The sequence below is a fragment of the Bubalus kerabau genome, chromosome 5 (genome assembly GCF_029407905.1).
Source record: "Bubalus kerabau isolate K-KA32 ecotype Philippines breed swamp buffalo chromosome 5, PCC_UOA_SB_1v2, whole genome shotgun sequence".
NCBI lineage: Eukaryota > Metazoa > Chordata > Mammalia > Artiodactyla > Bovidae > Bubalus > Bubalus kerabau.
In genome coordinates this window covers 117,771,439-117,790,157 of record NC_073628.1, presented here as the reverse complement: position 1 = coordinate 117,790,157, position 18,719 = coordinate 117,771,439, and the positions used below count along the sequence as shown (strand labels likewise).

The following is an 18,719-nucleotide window of genomic DNA, read 5'->3' as shown; positions in this document are numbered from 1 at the left end:
GTCACCTGGGGACCTACTGTGGCTGGTGTGTGAAGGAGAGAGAGGCACATGCGGTGGAGCCCTTCGCTTATGGGGTCTGCACTCACTTTGGGTGGTATTTAGTGTCAGAACCAAATTGAATGGCTGGATACTCCACTGGTAATAGAGAGGGAAAGGGCTGGTTGGCATCAGGATGGCATTATTTGGTTGTTGGCACTTGTAAAACCACCACTCAGTTCCCTGGACTCCCCTCTTGACCTCCCCAGGAGCGGTCCTGTACTCCACAGAGGTGTCATCATGGGTGAGACACTATTTTCTGCCAAGACTTATTAGAATATGCCTCACTAAAGAAGAGAAGCAAAAGGCAAAGGAGAAAGAGAAAGATATCCAATTGAATGCACAGTTCCAGAGAATAGCAAGGAGAGATAAGAAAGCCTTCTTAAGCAAACAATGAGAAGAAATAGAGGAAAACAATAGAATGGGAAAGACTAGGGATCTCTTCAAGAAAACTAGAGATACCAAGGGAAGTTTCTTTTTTGCATTTCTTGCAAAGATAGGCACAATAAAGGACAAAAATTACAAGACCTAATAGAAGCAGAAGAGATTAAGAAGAGGTGGCAAGAATACATAAAAAAGGTCTAAATGAGCTGGATCGCCATGATGGTATGGTCACTCATCTCGAGTCAAACATCCTAGAATGTGAAGTGAAGTGGGCCATAGGAACCATTGCTATGAACAAAGCTAGTGGAGGTGATGGGATTCTGGCATGAGTTATTTCAAACCATAAAAGACGATGCTGTTAAAATACTGTACTCAATATGCCAGCAAATTTTGAAAACTCAACAGCAGCCATAAGACTGGAAAAGATCAGCTTTCATTCCAATACCAAAGAAAGGGAATGTCAAAGAATATTCAAACTACCATACAATTACACTCATTTCACTTGTTAGCAAGGTAATGCTCAAAATCCTTCAAGCTAGGCTTTAGCAGTACTTGAACTGAGAACTTCCAGATGTACATGCTGAATTTAGAAAAGGCAGAGGAACCAGAGATCAGGTTGCCAACATTCACTGGATCACAGAAAAAGCAAGGGAATTCCAGAAAAACAGCTACCTCTGCTTCACTGAATACATTAAAACCTTTGACTGTGTGGATCACAACAAACTGGAAAATTCTTAAAGAGATGGTAATACCAAACCACCTTACTGTCCCCTGAGAAACCTATAGGCAGGACAAAAAGCAACAGTTAAAACTGGACATGGAACAATGAACTGGTTCAAAATTGGGAAAGCAGTACATCAAAGCTGTGTACTGTCACCCTGCTTATTTAACTTATATGCAGAGTACATCATGTGAAATGCCAGGCTGGATGAAGCACAGGCTGGAATCAAGATTGCTAGGAGAAATATTATAACCTCAGATATGCAGATAACACCACTCTAATAGCAGAAAGCAAAGATAAACTAAAAAGCCTCTTGAAGAAGGTGAAAGAGGAGAGCAAAACAGCTGGCTTAAAACTCAACATTCAAAACACTAAGATCACGGGAACTGCTCCCATTATGACAAATAGATATGGGAAAAAATGGAAACAGTGACAGACTTTATTTTCTTGGGCTCCAAAATCACTGAAGATAGTGACTGCATCCATGAAATTAAAAACTCTTGGTCCTTGAAAGAAAAGCTGTGACAAACCTAGACAGCATATTAAAAAGCAGAGACATCACTTTGCCAACAAAGGTCCATATAGTTAAAGCCATGGTTTTTCCAGTAGTCATGTATGGATGTGAGAGTTGGACCATAATGAAGGCTGAGTGCAGAAGAACTGATGCTTTTGAACTGTGGTGCTGGAGAAGACTCAAGAGTCTTTTGGACTGCAAGAAGATCAAACCAGTCAATCCTAAAGGAAATCAACCCTGAATATACATTGGAAGGACTGATGCTGAAGCTCCAGCACTTTGGCCACCTGATACAAAGAGCCGACTCATTTGAAAAGACCCTGATGCTTGGAAAGATGGAAGGCAGGAGAAAGGGGAGATGAGATGGTTGGATGGTATCATTGACTCAATGGACATGAATTTGAGCAAACTCCGGTAGACAATGGAGGACAGCGAAGCCTGGTGTGCTGCAGTCCATGGGGTTGCAAAGAGTTGGGCATGACTTAGTGACCGAACAACAAGAACAACATCCCTCAAATGTATCAACAAAACAGACCTTCTGTCGCACATATAGTGGGATTCTGAGCCCCGTATTGAGAGTGGTGTGGATGAGTTTTGATCCCCGCTCCTGTCTCAGCCATAAGCGAGGGGAGCTGGAAGTGCCAGCAATCATTCCCTAAGATCCCAGCTGCTGGGGATAAGCCTGCAGCAGTTCTATTAAGCAATGGTTTAATTTAAGCACTTCTAACAAGTACAAAGACAAGCATAAAAGGGTAAAGTTATTACCATAATTCCACCTGCATATAAAACTGAGAGTATGTAATGTGTTTCCCAGGGAGGGGAACATGTTGAGGCTCGGAATGTACCATGCAGGGTGGCCATTATAGGGTCATAACATTTAGTTTTCTTTTTTAAGTACAGCCCTCTGGCAAAACTAAGTTAACAGGTTAAGTGTTATTGGTGGGATGCTCCTTGAGGTGCACATAGAAGGTTTGAAGGTCACTGACAGCCCTGGCTTTTGGAGGCCATCCTTTTAAAACTAGGTACTTGTTAAATACCTCAGAGCCACATGAATGACCTCAGCCAGAGAGTCTTTTTCACTCTGCGCAGTGTCTGGGGCTTTGGGGTGGGCAGAGTCAAGGACCCCCGAGGCAGGAGGAGGGTGGATGGTGCCATTGAGTACCTCTGGGGAGCGCTCGAGGGCCCCTGATAGGCTGGCACCACCCCCTCCCCCAATGTCTTTTGCCAAGTTCGCTTTGGAACTTGCGAGTGTCTTTCCAGGGAAACGTAACCCATATGTCTCTGAATCACTCACGCTCCATTTGTAAAGGAAAGGGCCAGGAAGCACAATTTGACGTCGCAGTGCGTCTTTTTTTTCTTAGAAGGAGAAGAGAGCAGGTTTTGCCAACTGGAATAAAGTGGAGCCTTGGAATTCTGCATTATTTTGAAAAGCAGAGCCGCAAAGAGCAACATCCTGAGCCCCCTGACCCTGAAGGGGGCTGTGAGAAGGGCGTGGAGGGTTCTCTTTGGGGTTTGCTGCCAGCCTGCTCACTAGGGTGGTCTGTCAGATGGCTCCCTTGCCCAGGAAGCCAAGGGCAGTTGGGAGCTTTAAGCTGCCAGGCTGGCCTGGAGGCAAATCTGTTGAGTTACTGTTCCGAGAAGAGGGAGAGAAGATTCAAGTCCATGTCCACACAAGAGTCTCAGAGGAGCAAGGATGAAATGGGAGTACAGTCATCTCTCCATGGCTCTTGCTTCCAGAAGCAGCAAAGAAATGCAGATAGTCCCAAACGAGGAGTGGCTTTTATTTGGCTTTGGCATGGCACTTCGCATCATACCTGCTCTCTCACCGGATAGATGATCAAATGTTGACTCCTGAGCTGAGAGAGCCTGCGTGTGTTGTGGTCAGAACAGGAGCCATAGCATCCATCATTCCAAAGCTTAGAGAAGAATAAGGGTCAGGCCACTAAGTACCCAATCCTATTCCAAATTCTTCCCAAGAGATCTCTTTGTGCTCTGCTTTTCTACCAGGAACAGAGCAAAGATGCTGGCTGTCATGCTTTTTTTTTTAATTAAAAAAAATGTACTCTTTGTTCAGTAAGAAAATGAAGATATATAACACCAATGCAATGCAACCTTTAAAACAACAAGGAAAGCAAATGTATCCTCTTTACTGACAGATACGGGGTGACTGACGCCCCGCATAAACAGCAGAGCCACAGTCACTCTTGAGTTTGGAGGCTCTCTGTGGGTTCATAAAATCAGGATAAACCTGGACCTTTCCTCAGGGCTGGGCAACAATTATTCCCAAGGCTGAGCCATGAGCGAGGAGCTGATGACAGCAAGGAACAGGGAAAACCAGTTCTCAGCACCATCTCTTAGCTGCCCTACTGCAGTACTCTCACTATCCGTCTCCCTGCTCAGGACCGGGTCTTCCTACCGTCTGTTCTCAATGCAGCAACCAAGTGCTTCTTTAAATCTTAAACAGAGCATGTCCCTTCTCTGCTCAAGACCCCCCTGTGGTTCTCACTTGACTCGCAGGAAAGCCCTGAACTTTACAAGGGCCGGTAAAGGTCCTACAGGCTCTGCCGCCTGCTCCCACCATGAGAATGCCTTCATCCCAGCTCCTGCCCTCCACTGCTCACACCTCAGGCAGTTCCTGGAGCCCTCTGGGTCTCCTCCCACATTACAGCCAGGACACTGGGTATGCTTCCTTCAGGGCTCCCTGTGCTCACCCTCTCATCTCTTTCACATCTCTCCCCAAACAGGTCTACCCTGACTCTCCATTTAAAACTGCAACTCACCCTAAACCCCTAACCCTATCTTGATCTGTTTTCATTGTACTTGAAAGTGGAAACTTTTGTCACTCAGTCGTATCCAACTCTTGTGACCCCATGGACTGTATGTAGCTGCCAGGTGCCTCTATTCAGGGGATTTCCCAGGCAAGGATACTGGAGTGGGTAGCCATTTCCTTCTTCAGGGGATCTTCCCAGCTAAGGGATTGAACCCAGGTCTCCTGCATTGCTGGTGGATTCTTTACCATCTAAGCCACCAGGAAAGCGCTTCATTGTACTTATTACCCTATGAAAAATTACTCCTTATTTTGTTCATCACTGCCTTCCAAGCTATAGGGTAATTGAGCTCCACAAGAGTAGAGCTCTGGCTCACTGCTGTACCACAAATGCCTAGAACAGGACTTGGCACAAAGTATGCTCTCAATAAATATCTGTGGACTGAACGGACTATTGTTAGTAGTAACGGTAGTAGTGTGAAATGGCATCAGCCCAAACTTAGCTCGCGCACTCGGTTATGTGAACTTTTACTCAGTTCACCTTGCTAAAATGTCTGTCTCCTGAAAGATGTTTGGTAGAAGAACAAGACTCCAAAGGGAGAAAATGGGACCAGTTGGGAACCCCAAAAGCCAACGAGTCATTTCCAGCTTCTCTCTGCTCTGTTCTAGACTGGCCCTTTGAGCGGAAGTACTGGGAATGGGTACTGGGTAGGTTCCGGATGTCTGCGCAGCCCATCAGCAACCTCCTCCAGCCCCCAGGTCTTACCTGCTTTGTCTATCCAGGCGCGGTACCCGTTAAGCTCACGCTCGATCTGCTGCTGGCGCCGCAGTTTCATGAAGGCTCTCCGGTTCTCCACTCTCTCTCTCTCTTTGGCAAATTCCCTGCGGACAAAGCGGATAAGATTCACTAGGTTTGGGCAGTGCCATGATCAAAAGAAAGAGTGAAGCAAGCAGGTGAGAGAGTGTTTGAGCAGGCACTGTGTAGACCCCATTCCCTTTGTCCCTGCCTGCAACTATAATCTTAAAATGTTGCACAGATATGAACTTCGTTCAGCCTCTTGCAGGAAGTCTTCTTGGATCAGTTTCATTTCAGTCAGCACTAAAACTTTCTGCTTGCTCTGTTTTTTTCTTTTTTTTTTCAATATAAATTATCTTCTTGAAATAAAATGCAATAAAGCTAGAAATCAATATAACAAAAAGACAGCTAGAAAACACTTATATATTTGGAAATGAATGAATACACCATTAAGAAATCCATCAAAGAAAAAAATTAAATAGAAATTAGAAAATAACAATCATACATATAAAACTTGTACTATGAGTATATCAGGTTCTTGGAAAGAAACTTATACTAGAATACTATTTTAAAAAGCTGACATTAATAACATTTGCATTAATTTCCTTTTCTGTACTTATAAAGGTGAGATTTTTTTTTAATTTTACTGGAATATGGTTGCTTTACAATGTTTTTGCTGTATAGCAAAGTGCCTGATCTCATCTGCTTGCTCTGTTTTGAAAGCTACTGACTTAGTAATGGGACGAGCTAGGTTCCAGAATGCTATATATTATGTGGCTCTGGCTACAACAGAAACTCAACCCTCTGAGGGGTCAAACCATCCTTTATGCTTTTAATAACAACAGTGACTACTGTTTATTGATGGATGATTATATGCCAGTCCTATATGGAGGTTTTCATATCCATTAATTCATTTGATCTTCACAATCACCCCATGATATAAGCACTATTAAAACCCTATTTAACAGATAGGGAAACCAAGGCTTAGGGGAGGGCAGTCACTTGTCACTTACTGGGATCTGAACTCTACCCATCAGGCTGGTGGCCTGACCCGCTGAGCGTGGTGCTTAGTATGCGCTGCCACTGAAGACCATGACACTGATGCCTTGAAGGGCTGAAATGCTGTTTGATGATGGCTGGTCAAGGCTGGATAAGAAAGGAGAGGGCACACAGCTCCAGAAGAAAGTGGGAGGATGGGGTGGGGTGGAAGGGAAAACAAGACAGGGGGATAAAACCAGCATGAGGGTCAGATGGAAGACACAGCCCCTAACAGGGGACAGAGCCATTCTGTGGCAAAAGACAATTAAAACAAAACAACCCACTAAAGCCCCATGGGAAAAAGAAGAGACAAGAGGAATGAGGACTCCCTGGCAGAGAGGAAGACGGTGAGATTCGATGAGTGAGTAAATGGGGATCAAGAAATATTCTCTGGCTAGTAGGCCCCTCCGGATGCCACATTTGCACCAATGCCCTTCTCATCATCAAACACCCGTCCAGCCAGAACACCCCTTGCTAGCGCAGTGCCTCCCAGCCACGGCTCATGCATTCTCCTACTCCCCTGAAAGCTGTTCCACTTATTCTCGGGCTCTCCATCAACAAAGAGCAGCAACCTGAAGATAACAGAGTTCAGCACCCACTGAGGGTCCTGCTACCTAGTCCCTCATGTCCAGGGAGGAGGAGGGGAACCAGGGGCTAAGGGACATGCCCCAGCCCCAGTGCAGGAGAGGGAGGGGTGCCAATCCACCATGAAGCAGGGGGATATACCAGTTCATGCTTCATCTGGCCTCTCCTTCCAAGACAGAGGGGATTCCTTGGGCACAGGCACCTTACAGAGGTCACAATCAGGCTAAAGGCACCAGACAAGGCAGACTAGAAGAAGAAATTCTCCTAGACTTGCTGTCAGGTTCAGTGGGTTCTACTAAGGGTGTCTTGGGGGAAGGAAGAGTTGACTAGGAACAGTGAGAGTCAGATTTCCCTGGTGGCTCAGACGGTAAAGCGTCTGCCTACAATGCAGGAGACCTGGGTTCGATCCCTGGGTCAGGAAGATCCTCTGGAGGAGGAAATGGCAACCCACTCCAGTACTCTTGCCTGGAAAATCCCATAGATGGAGGAGAGTGGTAGGCTACAGTCCATGGGGTCGCATAGAGTAGGACTCACACTTTCAGTGAGAGTCAGGGTAACAGAATTTAAGCCCTGGAGCACCTCTTTTTTCCACCTCCTCTTCTGGATTTCAGCAAGAAAGAAAGTAACAAGGAGCTATCTTGGTTCATGGTGTTACCATCTACCAAAGTTCTTACCTTTGATTCTTTGTCTTTCTATCCCTGTCATCGTTCTGTTGGTTCTATCTTTAAAATGGCACTGGGATCCACCCTCCCTCTTCATTCTTACTGCCTTGGTCTAGGACTTCACCTTTTCCTGCCCGGACTACTGAAATAGCATGTACCTGGTCTCTTGGCCCGCCTGCCTCTCTTCCCTTCATTTCATCCACCTCACAGCAATTAGAATTATCTTTCTAAAATATGCACTGGATCTTACCATGTCCAAACCTAAAGTAACAACCACAGTTAAGTGCCATTGGCGGAGCACTTTCTAATTTCCAAGGACCTTCATCCATTTCGGACATTTAATCTTTGCAACCAAAATGAGAAGGCAGCAAATCAGGTATTTTCAGCCTCAACTTAAAAGTTAAACAACTCATTCAAGTTTAACTAAGAGATGGAGCCAGGTTTAGAACCCTAGGCCTCTCTGCTCTAAGAGCCCAGCTTCCCCACATATCTGCCCAGCCCAATGGCATATTTATATGCAGCTTTTTACCTTTTCATATGTGTGTGCCTTCATTTTTCAACTATGCTCTAAGGGAATCCAGGAGGGTTTAGCAGGATGCAGTATTTTGAGCAATACCTTGCAACAGGAGAATTTAAGCACACTATGGGGCTTTCCAGGTGGCTCAGTGGTAAAGAGCCCGCCTGCCAATGCAGGAGACATGGCTTCAGTTCCTGGGTCAGGAAGATCCCCTGGAGGCGGCAATGGCAACCCACTCCAGTATTCTTGCCTGGAGAATCCCATGAACTGAGATGCCTGACGGGCTACAGTTCATGGGGTCGCAAAGAGTTGGACACAACTGAGCACACACATACATACATGAGCTATGAGCAGAGAAACACAATAATCCTTTAGCATCTGCATTATTACCAACATCTCCATTTTCCAGCTCAGAAAACTGAATCTAACGGGAGTTAAGTGGTCATTTGAAAGGGCAAGTGTCCTAAGACACAGTGCCACTAAGAGGAGCCATGACCCTCAGATCCTATAAATTCCCTCTTCTATCTTTTCCTTCACATCTGCTCCACCCGCTGCTAAATACCTAACAGACCTTTCAAAGTCCTTCATGGTTAGATCTGGACCTTTCTTTCAAACCTCACCCCCCATCAATCCGATCTACCTCGTGCCGACCTGCAGCCCCACTCCAGCCAAGCTCCAGCCACAGCACACTTCCCACGGTTCCTGAAAGAGCAGTGAGGGATCTAAAGGTTTAATTCACACTGGCCTAGAACCCAGACTTACCTGCCTGAGTCTGTTAAAATCCTTCAAGGCCAGGTTGAAATGTCACCTCTGATGTTTAGCTTGCCCCTCTCCCTTGCCCCCAGTCTTCTGACCTGTAATCTATACTTTCTCCCTGTCTCTTCATAGCTCATCTTACAGCCAGACGTCTACGGCGGCGAGCTATACGTGTGACTGTCTCTCTCCCTCTCTGTGAGCTTTTTGTGGAAACATTCTGTCTTACTCAACTTTGCATCCTCCAGGACTAGACTAGGCCTGGTGTGTGGTACTTGTTTAATAGATTTTTTTTTAAATTACAATATCTAGGCTGACTTGAAAACCATACTGATAGATCTGCCCTGAATTCCAAAGGCTTAAATGAAGGGACGTAGCATCTATGCACGGACCCAAGCAGAGCCAAGTGAACTAACAAGAACAGAGCAGTTGCCAGGTAACTCCTGGACATGGCCACCGCTATGCTTGTTTGGCTCCACTAAAATCTCTGTAGCATTAGCCTATGCAGTGTGCAGCGTGTCACCTCTACCTAGTCCCCAGAATGACCACGTGGCTTCATTTCCGGTAGGAGAGGCAAGTCATCCCAGCCTCATCTCTCTTTATCTTTGGAAGTTTCCTGGCTCCAGTCTCACCAGCTGGTTTCCCTGCTCTCCTCTGCCACTGCAGGCCCCCGTTTCCTCCCACCCTCCCACCTGGCATCCTACAGGCCCAGAGCCCAACAAATCTGGCTTGGACTTTTTAAGAAGCCTCTTGGCTAAAAGAAACAGAGTGTGCACCAACAGGGAAACTTTCTAAGCAGCTTTCTGCACATCAGTGGAGGGGAAGAAGGGCTGTGTCTGGAGGCCTTCTATATTATGTTTATCAATCAGCTTGTTTTGTTTTTCAGTTGGGAGCCCAGGGCACAAAGTGCAGCACCATATCGTTCATGATACTTCCCACCCCTCCCTTGCTGCCCAGTGTTTGTGCCAAGGCTTCTCTCTCTGACAGGTCTGAAGGTTCCATGAGGCCAAGTAGAGTCGGAGTCACACCACATTCCAACAAGGACCTGGGAGGTTTAATCCACAGCCAAGTATTTTAGCTGACACCACAGATTACAAAAATAAAATATTAAGGACAGCTAATGTTCATAAGCCACATTTGTAAAAGTCTCATTTTCTAAATCACTTTCATGTAAATTATTTCACGTAGATTTGTGGAAACCCTGGGAGAATCAGAAAGGTTACTTGCTCAAAATGACCAAGTTAGCAGGGGACAGAGCCGGAATTTAAATGAATGTCTTTTGATTCCAGATTAAGTGCTGTTTCTACAAGGCCTGAGCTGTCTTCCATGTGTCTAGCAGTCACATTTAAAACCCACAAAAGCGATTTATTCTTCAGCCAGAGGTTGAGGAAAATAAAGACATAAAAACAAAATTTTGTGTTTTTTCTAAAAAGACTATCTTTTAAATTGAGAGAGCAGCATACAATCCATTGTTCTGTGTTGGGTTAATAAGGACCTATTATAAAACTTGTAGCATTAGTCAAGTTAGTGAGGCACTGCTTGAATTTGCGTATCCTAGTCACCATTTACATGTATATTGCATTCTGGAGAAGGAAGGGACAAACAGGACTTAGCTCCATCACCTGCCCAAAATAAGTGATTCCTCTAACCTTAGATACAACACGCCTGCCAATCTCATGAGCATATATGTAGCCAGACTGAGGAAAGGGACGTGTGTTCCTCCTTCTGGTTCCTGTCTTCCCCGAGGACCTGAATAGTCTCTCCTCTTCATAGAGGATTATCCTGGAGTTATTCAGATGATGATGCTTTTGAAAAGACAAAACATATGGCTGTTACCTTACTTAGCCATCCACTGCCAAACTTCTTAATGAAACGTGCCTCAAGGAATGGCCCTATGAATATCTCATTTTATCCAGTTTCTTTGGATTAAGCCACAGGAAGTTCCAAAGGAGAAAGTCTGACATGAGAAGAGTGTTCATGTCCCCTAAGTCCACCTGGCATTAACCTACGGTCCAAGGAAAGAGGATGGGTAATCAGCTCCTTTTCATTTGCTCCATCCAGTGTTTCTACGCCCTAGATGTAACAGAATTCAGACTAGAATGCATCTAGACTTCAGAATTTCAAACCAGGCAAACAAAAATAAACCCCCACGTGATGTAGCATAAATATAACCAAGTCTACTCTTGTAGCGAGGTACTCCAGTAACCTCTGGTGCTAAAAAACTGAGCAGTAAACCTCTCTGTCTCAGATTCCTCTTCAGACAAGGCCGACATTAGAAAAACACAAAATAAGCTCTGCTCATAACCAGAGTAGGAATGAATATGCTTTAGTCTGAGAGTCCTGAATGGATTCTTGCAAGAGATTGTAAAATGATAAAAATTCAATGAGATGGCAAGCTACGGAATGAAAAGGCAACCTATGGAAACGAAGAAAATATGTGCAAACCATATATCTGATAAGGGGTTAATAGTCAAAATATATCAAGAACTCATATAATTCAATAGCAAAACAAAAACAAAACCATTATAATACACACAGAGGAACTAAATTTTTTCCAAAGAAGACATACAAATGACCAACAGGTACATGAAAAGGTACTCAATATTACTAATCATTGGGGAAATGCAAATCAAAACTACACACGTTACAAGAGTTCTTATCAAAAAGATGAGAGACAACTGTTGGGAAGAATGTGGAGAAAATGGAACCCTTTTGCATTATTGGCATAAATATAAATTTGTGCAGCCACTACGGAAAACAGCACGAAGATTCCTCAAAATATTGAAAATAGAACTACCATATGGTTTAGCAATACCTCTTCTGGGTATATATTCAAAGGAACTGAAATTATTATCTCAAAGAGATTCTGTATCCCATGTTTATTGCAGCTTTATTTATAACAGCCAGAACAGGGAAACAATCGAAATCTCCATCTATGTACCTGTGCACACACAGACACACAACAGGATATTATGCAGCCATAATAAAGAAGGAAATCCTGCCATTTGGGACAATATAGATAGACCTTGAAGGCATTATGCTAAGTAAAATATGTCAGACAGAGAAAGCCAAGTACTGTATGATCTTATTTATATGTGTAACTTAAAAAAAACAACTCAGGAACAGAATATTTCGGTGGTTGCCAGAGGTGGGGGTAGGGGCTGGGGGAAACGGGTGAAGGGGGTCAATAGGTACCCATTTCCAGTTATAAGATAAACAAGTTCTGAAGATGTAACATATAGCATAGAGACAACAGTTAACAGTATTGTGCATGTTTTAAAGTTGCTAAGAGTAAATCTTGAAAGTTCTCATCATAACAAAAAAATGTAACCATGTGATGCGATGGATGTTAACTAAACCTATTGTGATCTTTTTACAATACCTACAAATACTGAAGCATTTTATACATCTTAAACTAATGCAGTGTTATATGTCAATTATATCACAATAAAACTGGTGGGGGGGATAATCTATCACATTTCATTGGAATACTTCTTAACTAATTCTGTTACTCATAATTTTTGGTTGTCTTTTTTTTCCCCTGGGAAGATAACCTACAGTTACCACATAGAAGGAGGATCGTGTGAAGAGGAGCAGAGCTGAGCCTCTATTCTGGTTGTTCCATGTGCATGCAAGGTTTGGGTTTCTAAACTTCAGTTACTGGAACTAGGGAGTAGGCTGATCTCACCACACTGCATGGTTAAGTACACTTTTCTTCTTACATCCAAGTTAGTAAATTTACACTGTGACTGCTTTTGTTTTTTAGCAGTTTATATGAGAGGCATAATTTGTACAAATCAACTATTCATACAGAGCCAATTACATATTATTCATGATTAAAGTGGAAGAATGATAAAGATAATCTCAGACAAGGTGTGTTTATCCATGTGTGTTTATCCTATGTGACTAGCAGGTATGTGAAGTCATATTTAGGTTAATATTAAATTGATTTCTATTTGATGAACTTCTAGACTTACAGAGGAGCCCCAGATAATTCACACAGCGGCTCTTCTGCCTATTAATAAACTAAAGTGATTGGTATGGATCCACAGGGGGATGGGAGGGGCTTTGGCCTTTCAACGTTGCTAGAATTCTCGGTGAGATGACTAACTGTTGGGGGTTAGAGTGAGCTTCACTGAAGCCTTGCTCCAGCTGGAAATTCCTGCCCACGTTATGTCACCTCAGAGTCTCAGGGTATCTGGACAGGCATCTCTGTATTCACCTAATGGGGAAGATGTTCTGGTAGGTCTGCTGTAACAACACTCTACCGGAGGACTACATGGCTCCCGGTTCTGGCTTCTAGCTCCAGACCCCTCCTCCGGGTTCAGTCCAAGCAGGGAGCTTTGTTTACTGATGCAGAGGCCCTTGCTGTTGTCATGGCAACCAAAAGGAAGATAAAGCCTGCCCGGAGGGGCTGGCCCCTGTGACTCAAAGATCTGTTTACCCTCACTTCTGTACACACTGGTACGCTTCATCACACACACACTGGCATGCAGAAGCGTATGTGGACGACGGACTCTGCCAAGCTCACAAATGACCACGTGGTCATATTCCTATTAACATTCAAAGCCCACATTTCTAAAGTGCTTCACTGCATGAGGGGAACCTTGCCAGTCCTCCTATAACACGTTTGCTTTAGGAAAGAGGATTTAGGTTAGACATAAAAGAAAAAAAAAAAACAAACCTCTTTGACCCTACCTGTTCTGAAATTAACAAAGAAATTGGGGAAGGTCATACAAGCAATTGTGTGTTGGCAGTGTTTTCATTTCAATTTCACTGGAGGATGGCATGAGTGGGGGTTTGAGTGGCATGAGTTTCACGGCCCGTAAAACAATTTTTCAGTGTGCTAGGAGCCAGGGAACCTTTTCTCCCATTTTTCAGAGGAGCAAACACAGCCCAGAGAAGGTAAATAGCTTACTGAAGGTCACACGGTTCAGCTGTATTACAGTTATTTACACCTTATCCCTTGATTTGTTCCAGAAAGGATTTAAGGAGACTTAAGATGTCAATAAATAAAGGCCAAAACAGCAGCCGATCCTCTAAATCCCATCCAGTGTTGACTCTAATAAGCAGAATGGATGGGCATGCTGGAGGATGAGGAATGCACGAACTGAGGCACTGCATCACACTATGTCGCTTCTCCTTAGAGATCAGGGCCTTTCAAAGGGCTCCTCCAATGAGCAGAAGTCCTTCCCTAAAGCAGAGAAGGCAAATAGATAGCCTTGCATGGAGGGCGATGGTCCACCCTGACTCTGCCATACTACTCCCACAGCGATGAAAGAAAGGCCATGAGTCTCACAGGCCAGAATATCAAGTGGGAGGACCTGACGAGTCACATTCCCGAGTCTTGCCTTTTACAGCCAAGGAACTTGAGGTGCAGAGAGGTCAGGGGGCTTGCTGGCCCAAGGCCGACAGTGCATGAGCGGCTGATCTAGAGCATCACTTTCATCTCCAGGTTCAAAGTCAGTGCCATTCACATCTTCATGACGTTGCAGTCATGAGACCTCAGGAGGCAGATGATTTTAAGATGCTGGGGAATTTTTCATGGTCTTTTTTCTTTCTTGTTCTTCTTGACACTGAGATCTCATTTATTTGAGATAAATAAATCTTAAATAAAAATAAAAAATAACAGGCCTGGCATTAGCATAAAGGAGATCACAAAGGAGCTATGTTTCCCTGTTTTGCTTTTTAACCTTGGAGTTGGTATAATCCAGACCGTTATAGCACAATGATGAGAAGTCCTGAAACATGACTGAACTGGGCTTGAATCATGGCTCCATCAGGGTGGGACCTGTTCTGAAGCCTCTCTGAGTGTTTCCTCATTTGTAAAGTAGCAATAAACACCACACCTCTTTCAAAGCATTTTGAGGATTAATTTAAATAAAAGATGGAAAGTGCAAAGTATAGTATCTAGCACAGAATAGGTATTGCAAGTGCCTATTTTAAGTATGTCTGACATTCCTAAGAATGTATGACAATATACACAACCTACTATTAAGGCCCCTATCTATCTATCTATCTATCTATCTAGGTATCTACTCATTGTGCTTCCAAAATAAAATTTATTGAGTGCCTACTACCTGGTTAGCATTGCTTTAGCACATGGGGATACAGTACCAAACATAAAAGCAAAAACCCTTAGCCTCATGAAGCTTACATTCTAGTAAAGGAGACAGACAATAACCAGGGTAATAAGCACAAATATAAAGTATGTTCAATATTGATAAGATGGAAAAACAAAGCATAGAAGAATAGTAAATATGAGGAGAGGGTCTGGGATTTAGGGGTCGAGTGGCTGGGAAAGGCCTCGCTGAGAAGACTTGAGAACTGAGCCACACAGATATCTGAAGACGAGTATTCCAGAAGAGGTGGCCAGGGCAAGCTGTGGGCCAGGAACACCCTGGAGGGGCTTCCGCAGAACAGAAAGGAGCCCATATGGCTGGAATGGATGGAATAAATGAAAAATCTAATAAGGTGAGCTCAGAGTGGGTAACAGGCCACACCAAGGTAGGGGGCTAGACCATGTAGACCATGGATAATAACCTGACTTTCACTTGGTGTCATCTGGAAACCATGGGGTGGGGGGTTTGCAGCAGAGCCTGATTCACGGTTTCACAGACTGTCTCTGACTGCCTGTTGAGAACAGACTGATGAAGCCTACAGGTGAAGGCAGGGAGACCTCCCAGGTTATTTCCAGATCATGGCAGCTGCCTCAGCCAGAGTGGCGGGAGTAGCGACACTGAGAAATCCTGGGATTCTGGGTATACTGCGATGTAGAGCTAGGAAAACTTGCTGACACCTTAAACGCAGACTATAAGAGAGATGTGAGACAAAGAAGACCCTCAAGGTTTTCTCCTTGAGCAACTAGAAGCATGGAGTTCAATAAACTGAGATGGAAAAGATACCGTGAGGAGTCGTTTCTAGAGGGCAGACCGGGAGTTCAGCTGTGTATTAAGTCAGCTGGATATCCTGACACATTTATGCTGAACATCATTGGGCCCAAGAGCATCAATTCTCTGTTATCTACAAGAAATGCGCCAGTCGCTTCAAACGTCATCTGCTGTGATTGAAACAGTGGCTGGAGACTATCTCCACACCCTTCTTTCTCCTCCCCTGCCAGCAAGTGTTAGAAAGATGCTGATTTTCCTGCAAGATGGAATCAAGAAATTGTTGCTATTGCTGCAAATACAATTCAAAACAAAACAAAAGCCCACAAATACTCTTGAATGTTGCACTACTTCATGCCAATAAGCTTTATCATTTCCTTGTATTAGCAAAGATGACCATGGAACAGCAGGAACTATGAATCCTGTGAAAAGTTTGAGTTCTCACAAGCTTGTCCTTATACCTTTCAGGAAGGGAATTAAGGGATCATCACTTTTTTTACCCCCACTTTGCAGACTGGGAAAATAAAGGCCTGAAGATGCAACGCTCTTCAGTTCAGTTCAGTCGCTCAGTTGTGTCCAACTCTTTGTGACCCCATGAATCGCTAGGTATATATTATTTGTATCAATGTTTTCAGATGTGAACATAAACATATTGCCAGAATTTATTTTGAAGAATCTGTTCATTCTTCTTTAAAGCTCAGGATGCAGGCTACATCAGTCCAGTGTGACTCCTGGAGTGACACAACTTACAAGGTGGAATTCTGATCTCCCTCCTCTTCGAATGCTGCCCTGCCTCCACCCCAAGGTGCCCCTCCTCGCTTTAGCACACAGACACTTTGGAGGCACAAAAGCAGGACACACATGTTGCTTTCTCCCTCTCTGTGTATATAACAGTGTGTTTTTCAGTCGCAGTATTTCAGTGAGTTCAAGGCCCTGCGGTACAGGAAGAAAAAGCCATGAGGGAAGTCAGAACATTTCATGTTCCTCCTTCTCCCCCATTTCGCCCCCTCCACAGCACTCTAATTACAGTATGAAAGAGGCATCTTGACAGAGAACAAATGGCTGTGTTCTTTTCAGAGACACTTTCTGCACTCCTTTGAGAAGCTGCTGCAATCGGTACCCTCCCTGAAAGGTTTTGAGGTGTGTGAGGAGTGGGTGTGGCTGGCTTTAAGGGCGTGGCTGAGAGTTTATTATCAAGCTCAGCCATTATACACAGAACACTGTGTGGGCACTTGGTACTCTGTGTAAAGAGCCTTGAATTTCCCAGAATCCTTTGTTCCACTTTCCCAGATTATTCAAACATTAAAGGTTCCTCGTATTGGGTTGACCAAAATGTTTGAGTTTTTCTGTAACATCTTATGGAAAATCATGAATGAAGTTTTTGGCCACCCATCTTCCTGGTTCAATATCAAATGATTCTTCTCTGTTAAAACCAGCCCTTTCTTCTGCTTTGGGATAGACAAATAGAACCAAAGAGAAGGCCCAGGGAAGATAGAATAGGAATAGTGAAGGGTGAGGAGAAGAGCAGACATCTGAAGGAAAAACCAGAGACTTGCTGTAGGCTAACACACCATGTGTCGACTCCCCACACAGAGACACTGACCAGGCCTCCCCACTCACTGCCCTTTTAGATGTTCCATGAGGGGCTAGATAGGGGTTTTCATTTGCTCATCCATCCATCACATCCTCAGGGTACATCAGAGAGCCCCTCATACTTAATTCCATTCCCTCAGATGGGAAATTTAGGCTTATAACAGCAATTATACTAGCGATGACAAACCCAGACAGCATATTAAAAAGCAGACACATTACTTTGTCAACAAAGGTCCGTCTAGTCAAGGCTATGGTCTTTCCAGTGGTCATGAATGGATGTGAGAGTTGGACCATAAAGAAAACTGAGCACCAAAGTATTGATGCTTTTGAACTGTATGTTGGAGAAGACTCTTGAGAGTCCCTTGGACTGCAAGGAAATCCAACCAGTCAATCCTAAAGGAAATCAGTCCTGAATATTCACTGGAAGGACTGATGCTGAAGCTCCAATACTTTGGCCACCTGATGTGAAGAACTGACTCATTTGAAAAGACCCTGATGCTGGGAAAGATTGAAAGTGGGAGAAGGGGACAACCGAGAATGAGATGGTTGGATGACATCACCAACTCAAAGGACATGAGTGTGAGCAAGCTCTGGGAGTTGGTTACAAGGAAGCCTGGCATACTCTGCTCCATAGGGGTGGCAAAGACTTGGACACAACTGAGTGACTGAACTGAACTAAATACTTCCTGGGTCACACAGTCTATACTAAAACAGCTATACCTCCACCATTTCTGTTCATTGTAATCGTCCACTTGCTGGTGACCCTGAGGGCAGGGTCTGTGCTGAACCATTCTTGCTGAGCGTTACACTCATGGTCTCAGCGCAAATAAGCTGCTCAACACAGGTTTACTAAATGAATGAAGGGCACCTCACAGGAGGGGCAACCATTGGACACACAGCAGGCTCGCATTCTGGAACAAGAGGTGAGACTGGGCCCAGTGGAGTGAGTGGGGCCTGGGCTGTGTCTCAGTCCTGGACCCTGGATGTGCAAGGTCAACAAGGGGCAGGGGGCACATGTGGGTGTGCAACGCCAGCTTATTCTTGAAGGAGAAAGAAACTTCTTAGGTTCCTCTGCTTTGCTTCTTCTCTATCTCCTTGCTTCTCCTTAACATATGGGAGTGCTCCGGTGTCCAGGCCTAGGTCTTCTCCGCTAGCCATGTTCCCCTGGCATGATCCCATCAGGCCCACAGAGTCAACATCATCTCTATACTATCAAATCTATGACTCCAGCCCCAATTCTCCAATGAGCTCCAAACCCATTTACACAACTGTCTGCTGTGTTCAGCAACCTGGGTGTCCAACAGGCATCTCAAACTTAACATGGCCAAAATCGAATTTATTTCTCCCCCAAATCACTCCTCCTCTAGACTCTCCCACCTCAGTAAAGAATATCACCCACCCTAGGAGTCATTATCGGAGAAGGCAATGGCATCCCACTCCAGTACTCTTGCCTGGAAAATCCCATG

General features: G+C 44.4%; 1 protein-coding gene across 1 annotated transcript in view; it reads right to left on the bottom strand.

Moving 5' to 3' along the window:
* The window catches only part of CACNA1E (calcium voltage-gated channel subunit alpha1 E), a 329,827-nt gene that overhangs the window by 91,555 nt on the left and 219,553 nt on the right, over positions 1–18,719 (bottom strand). Inside the window, exon 8 of the mRNA XM_055582870.1 lies at positions 5,189–5,304. Within this exon, the coding sequence (XP_055438845.1) occupies positions 5,189–5,304 (116 nt within the window). The remainder of the gene's footprint in view (positions 1–5,188; positions 5,305–18,719) is intronic.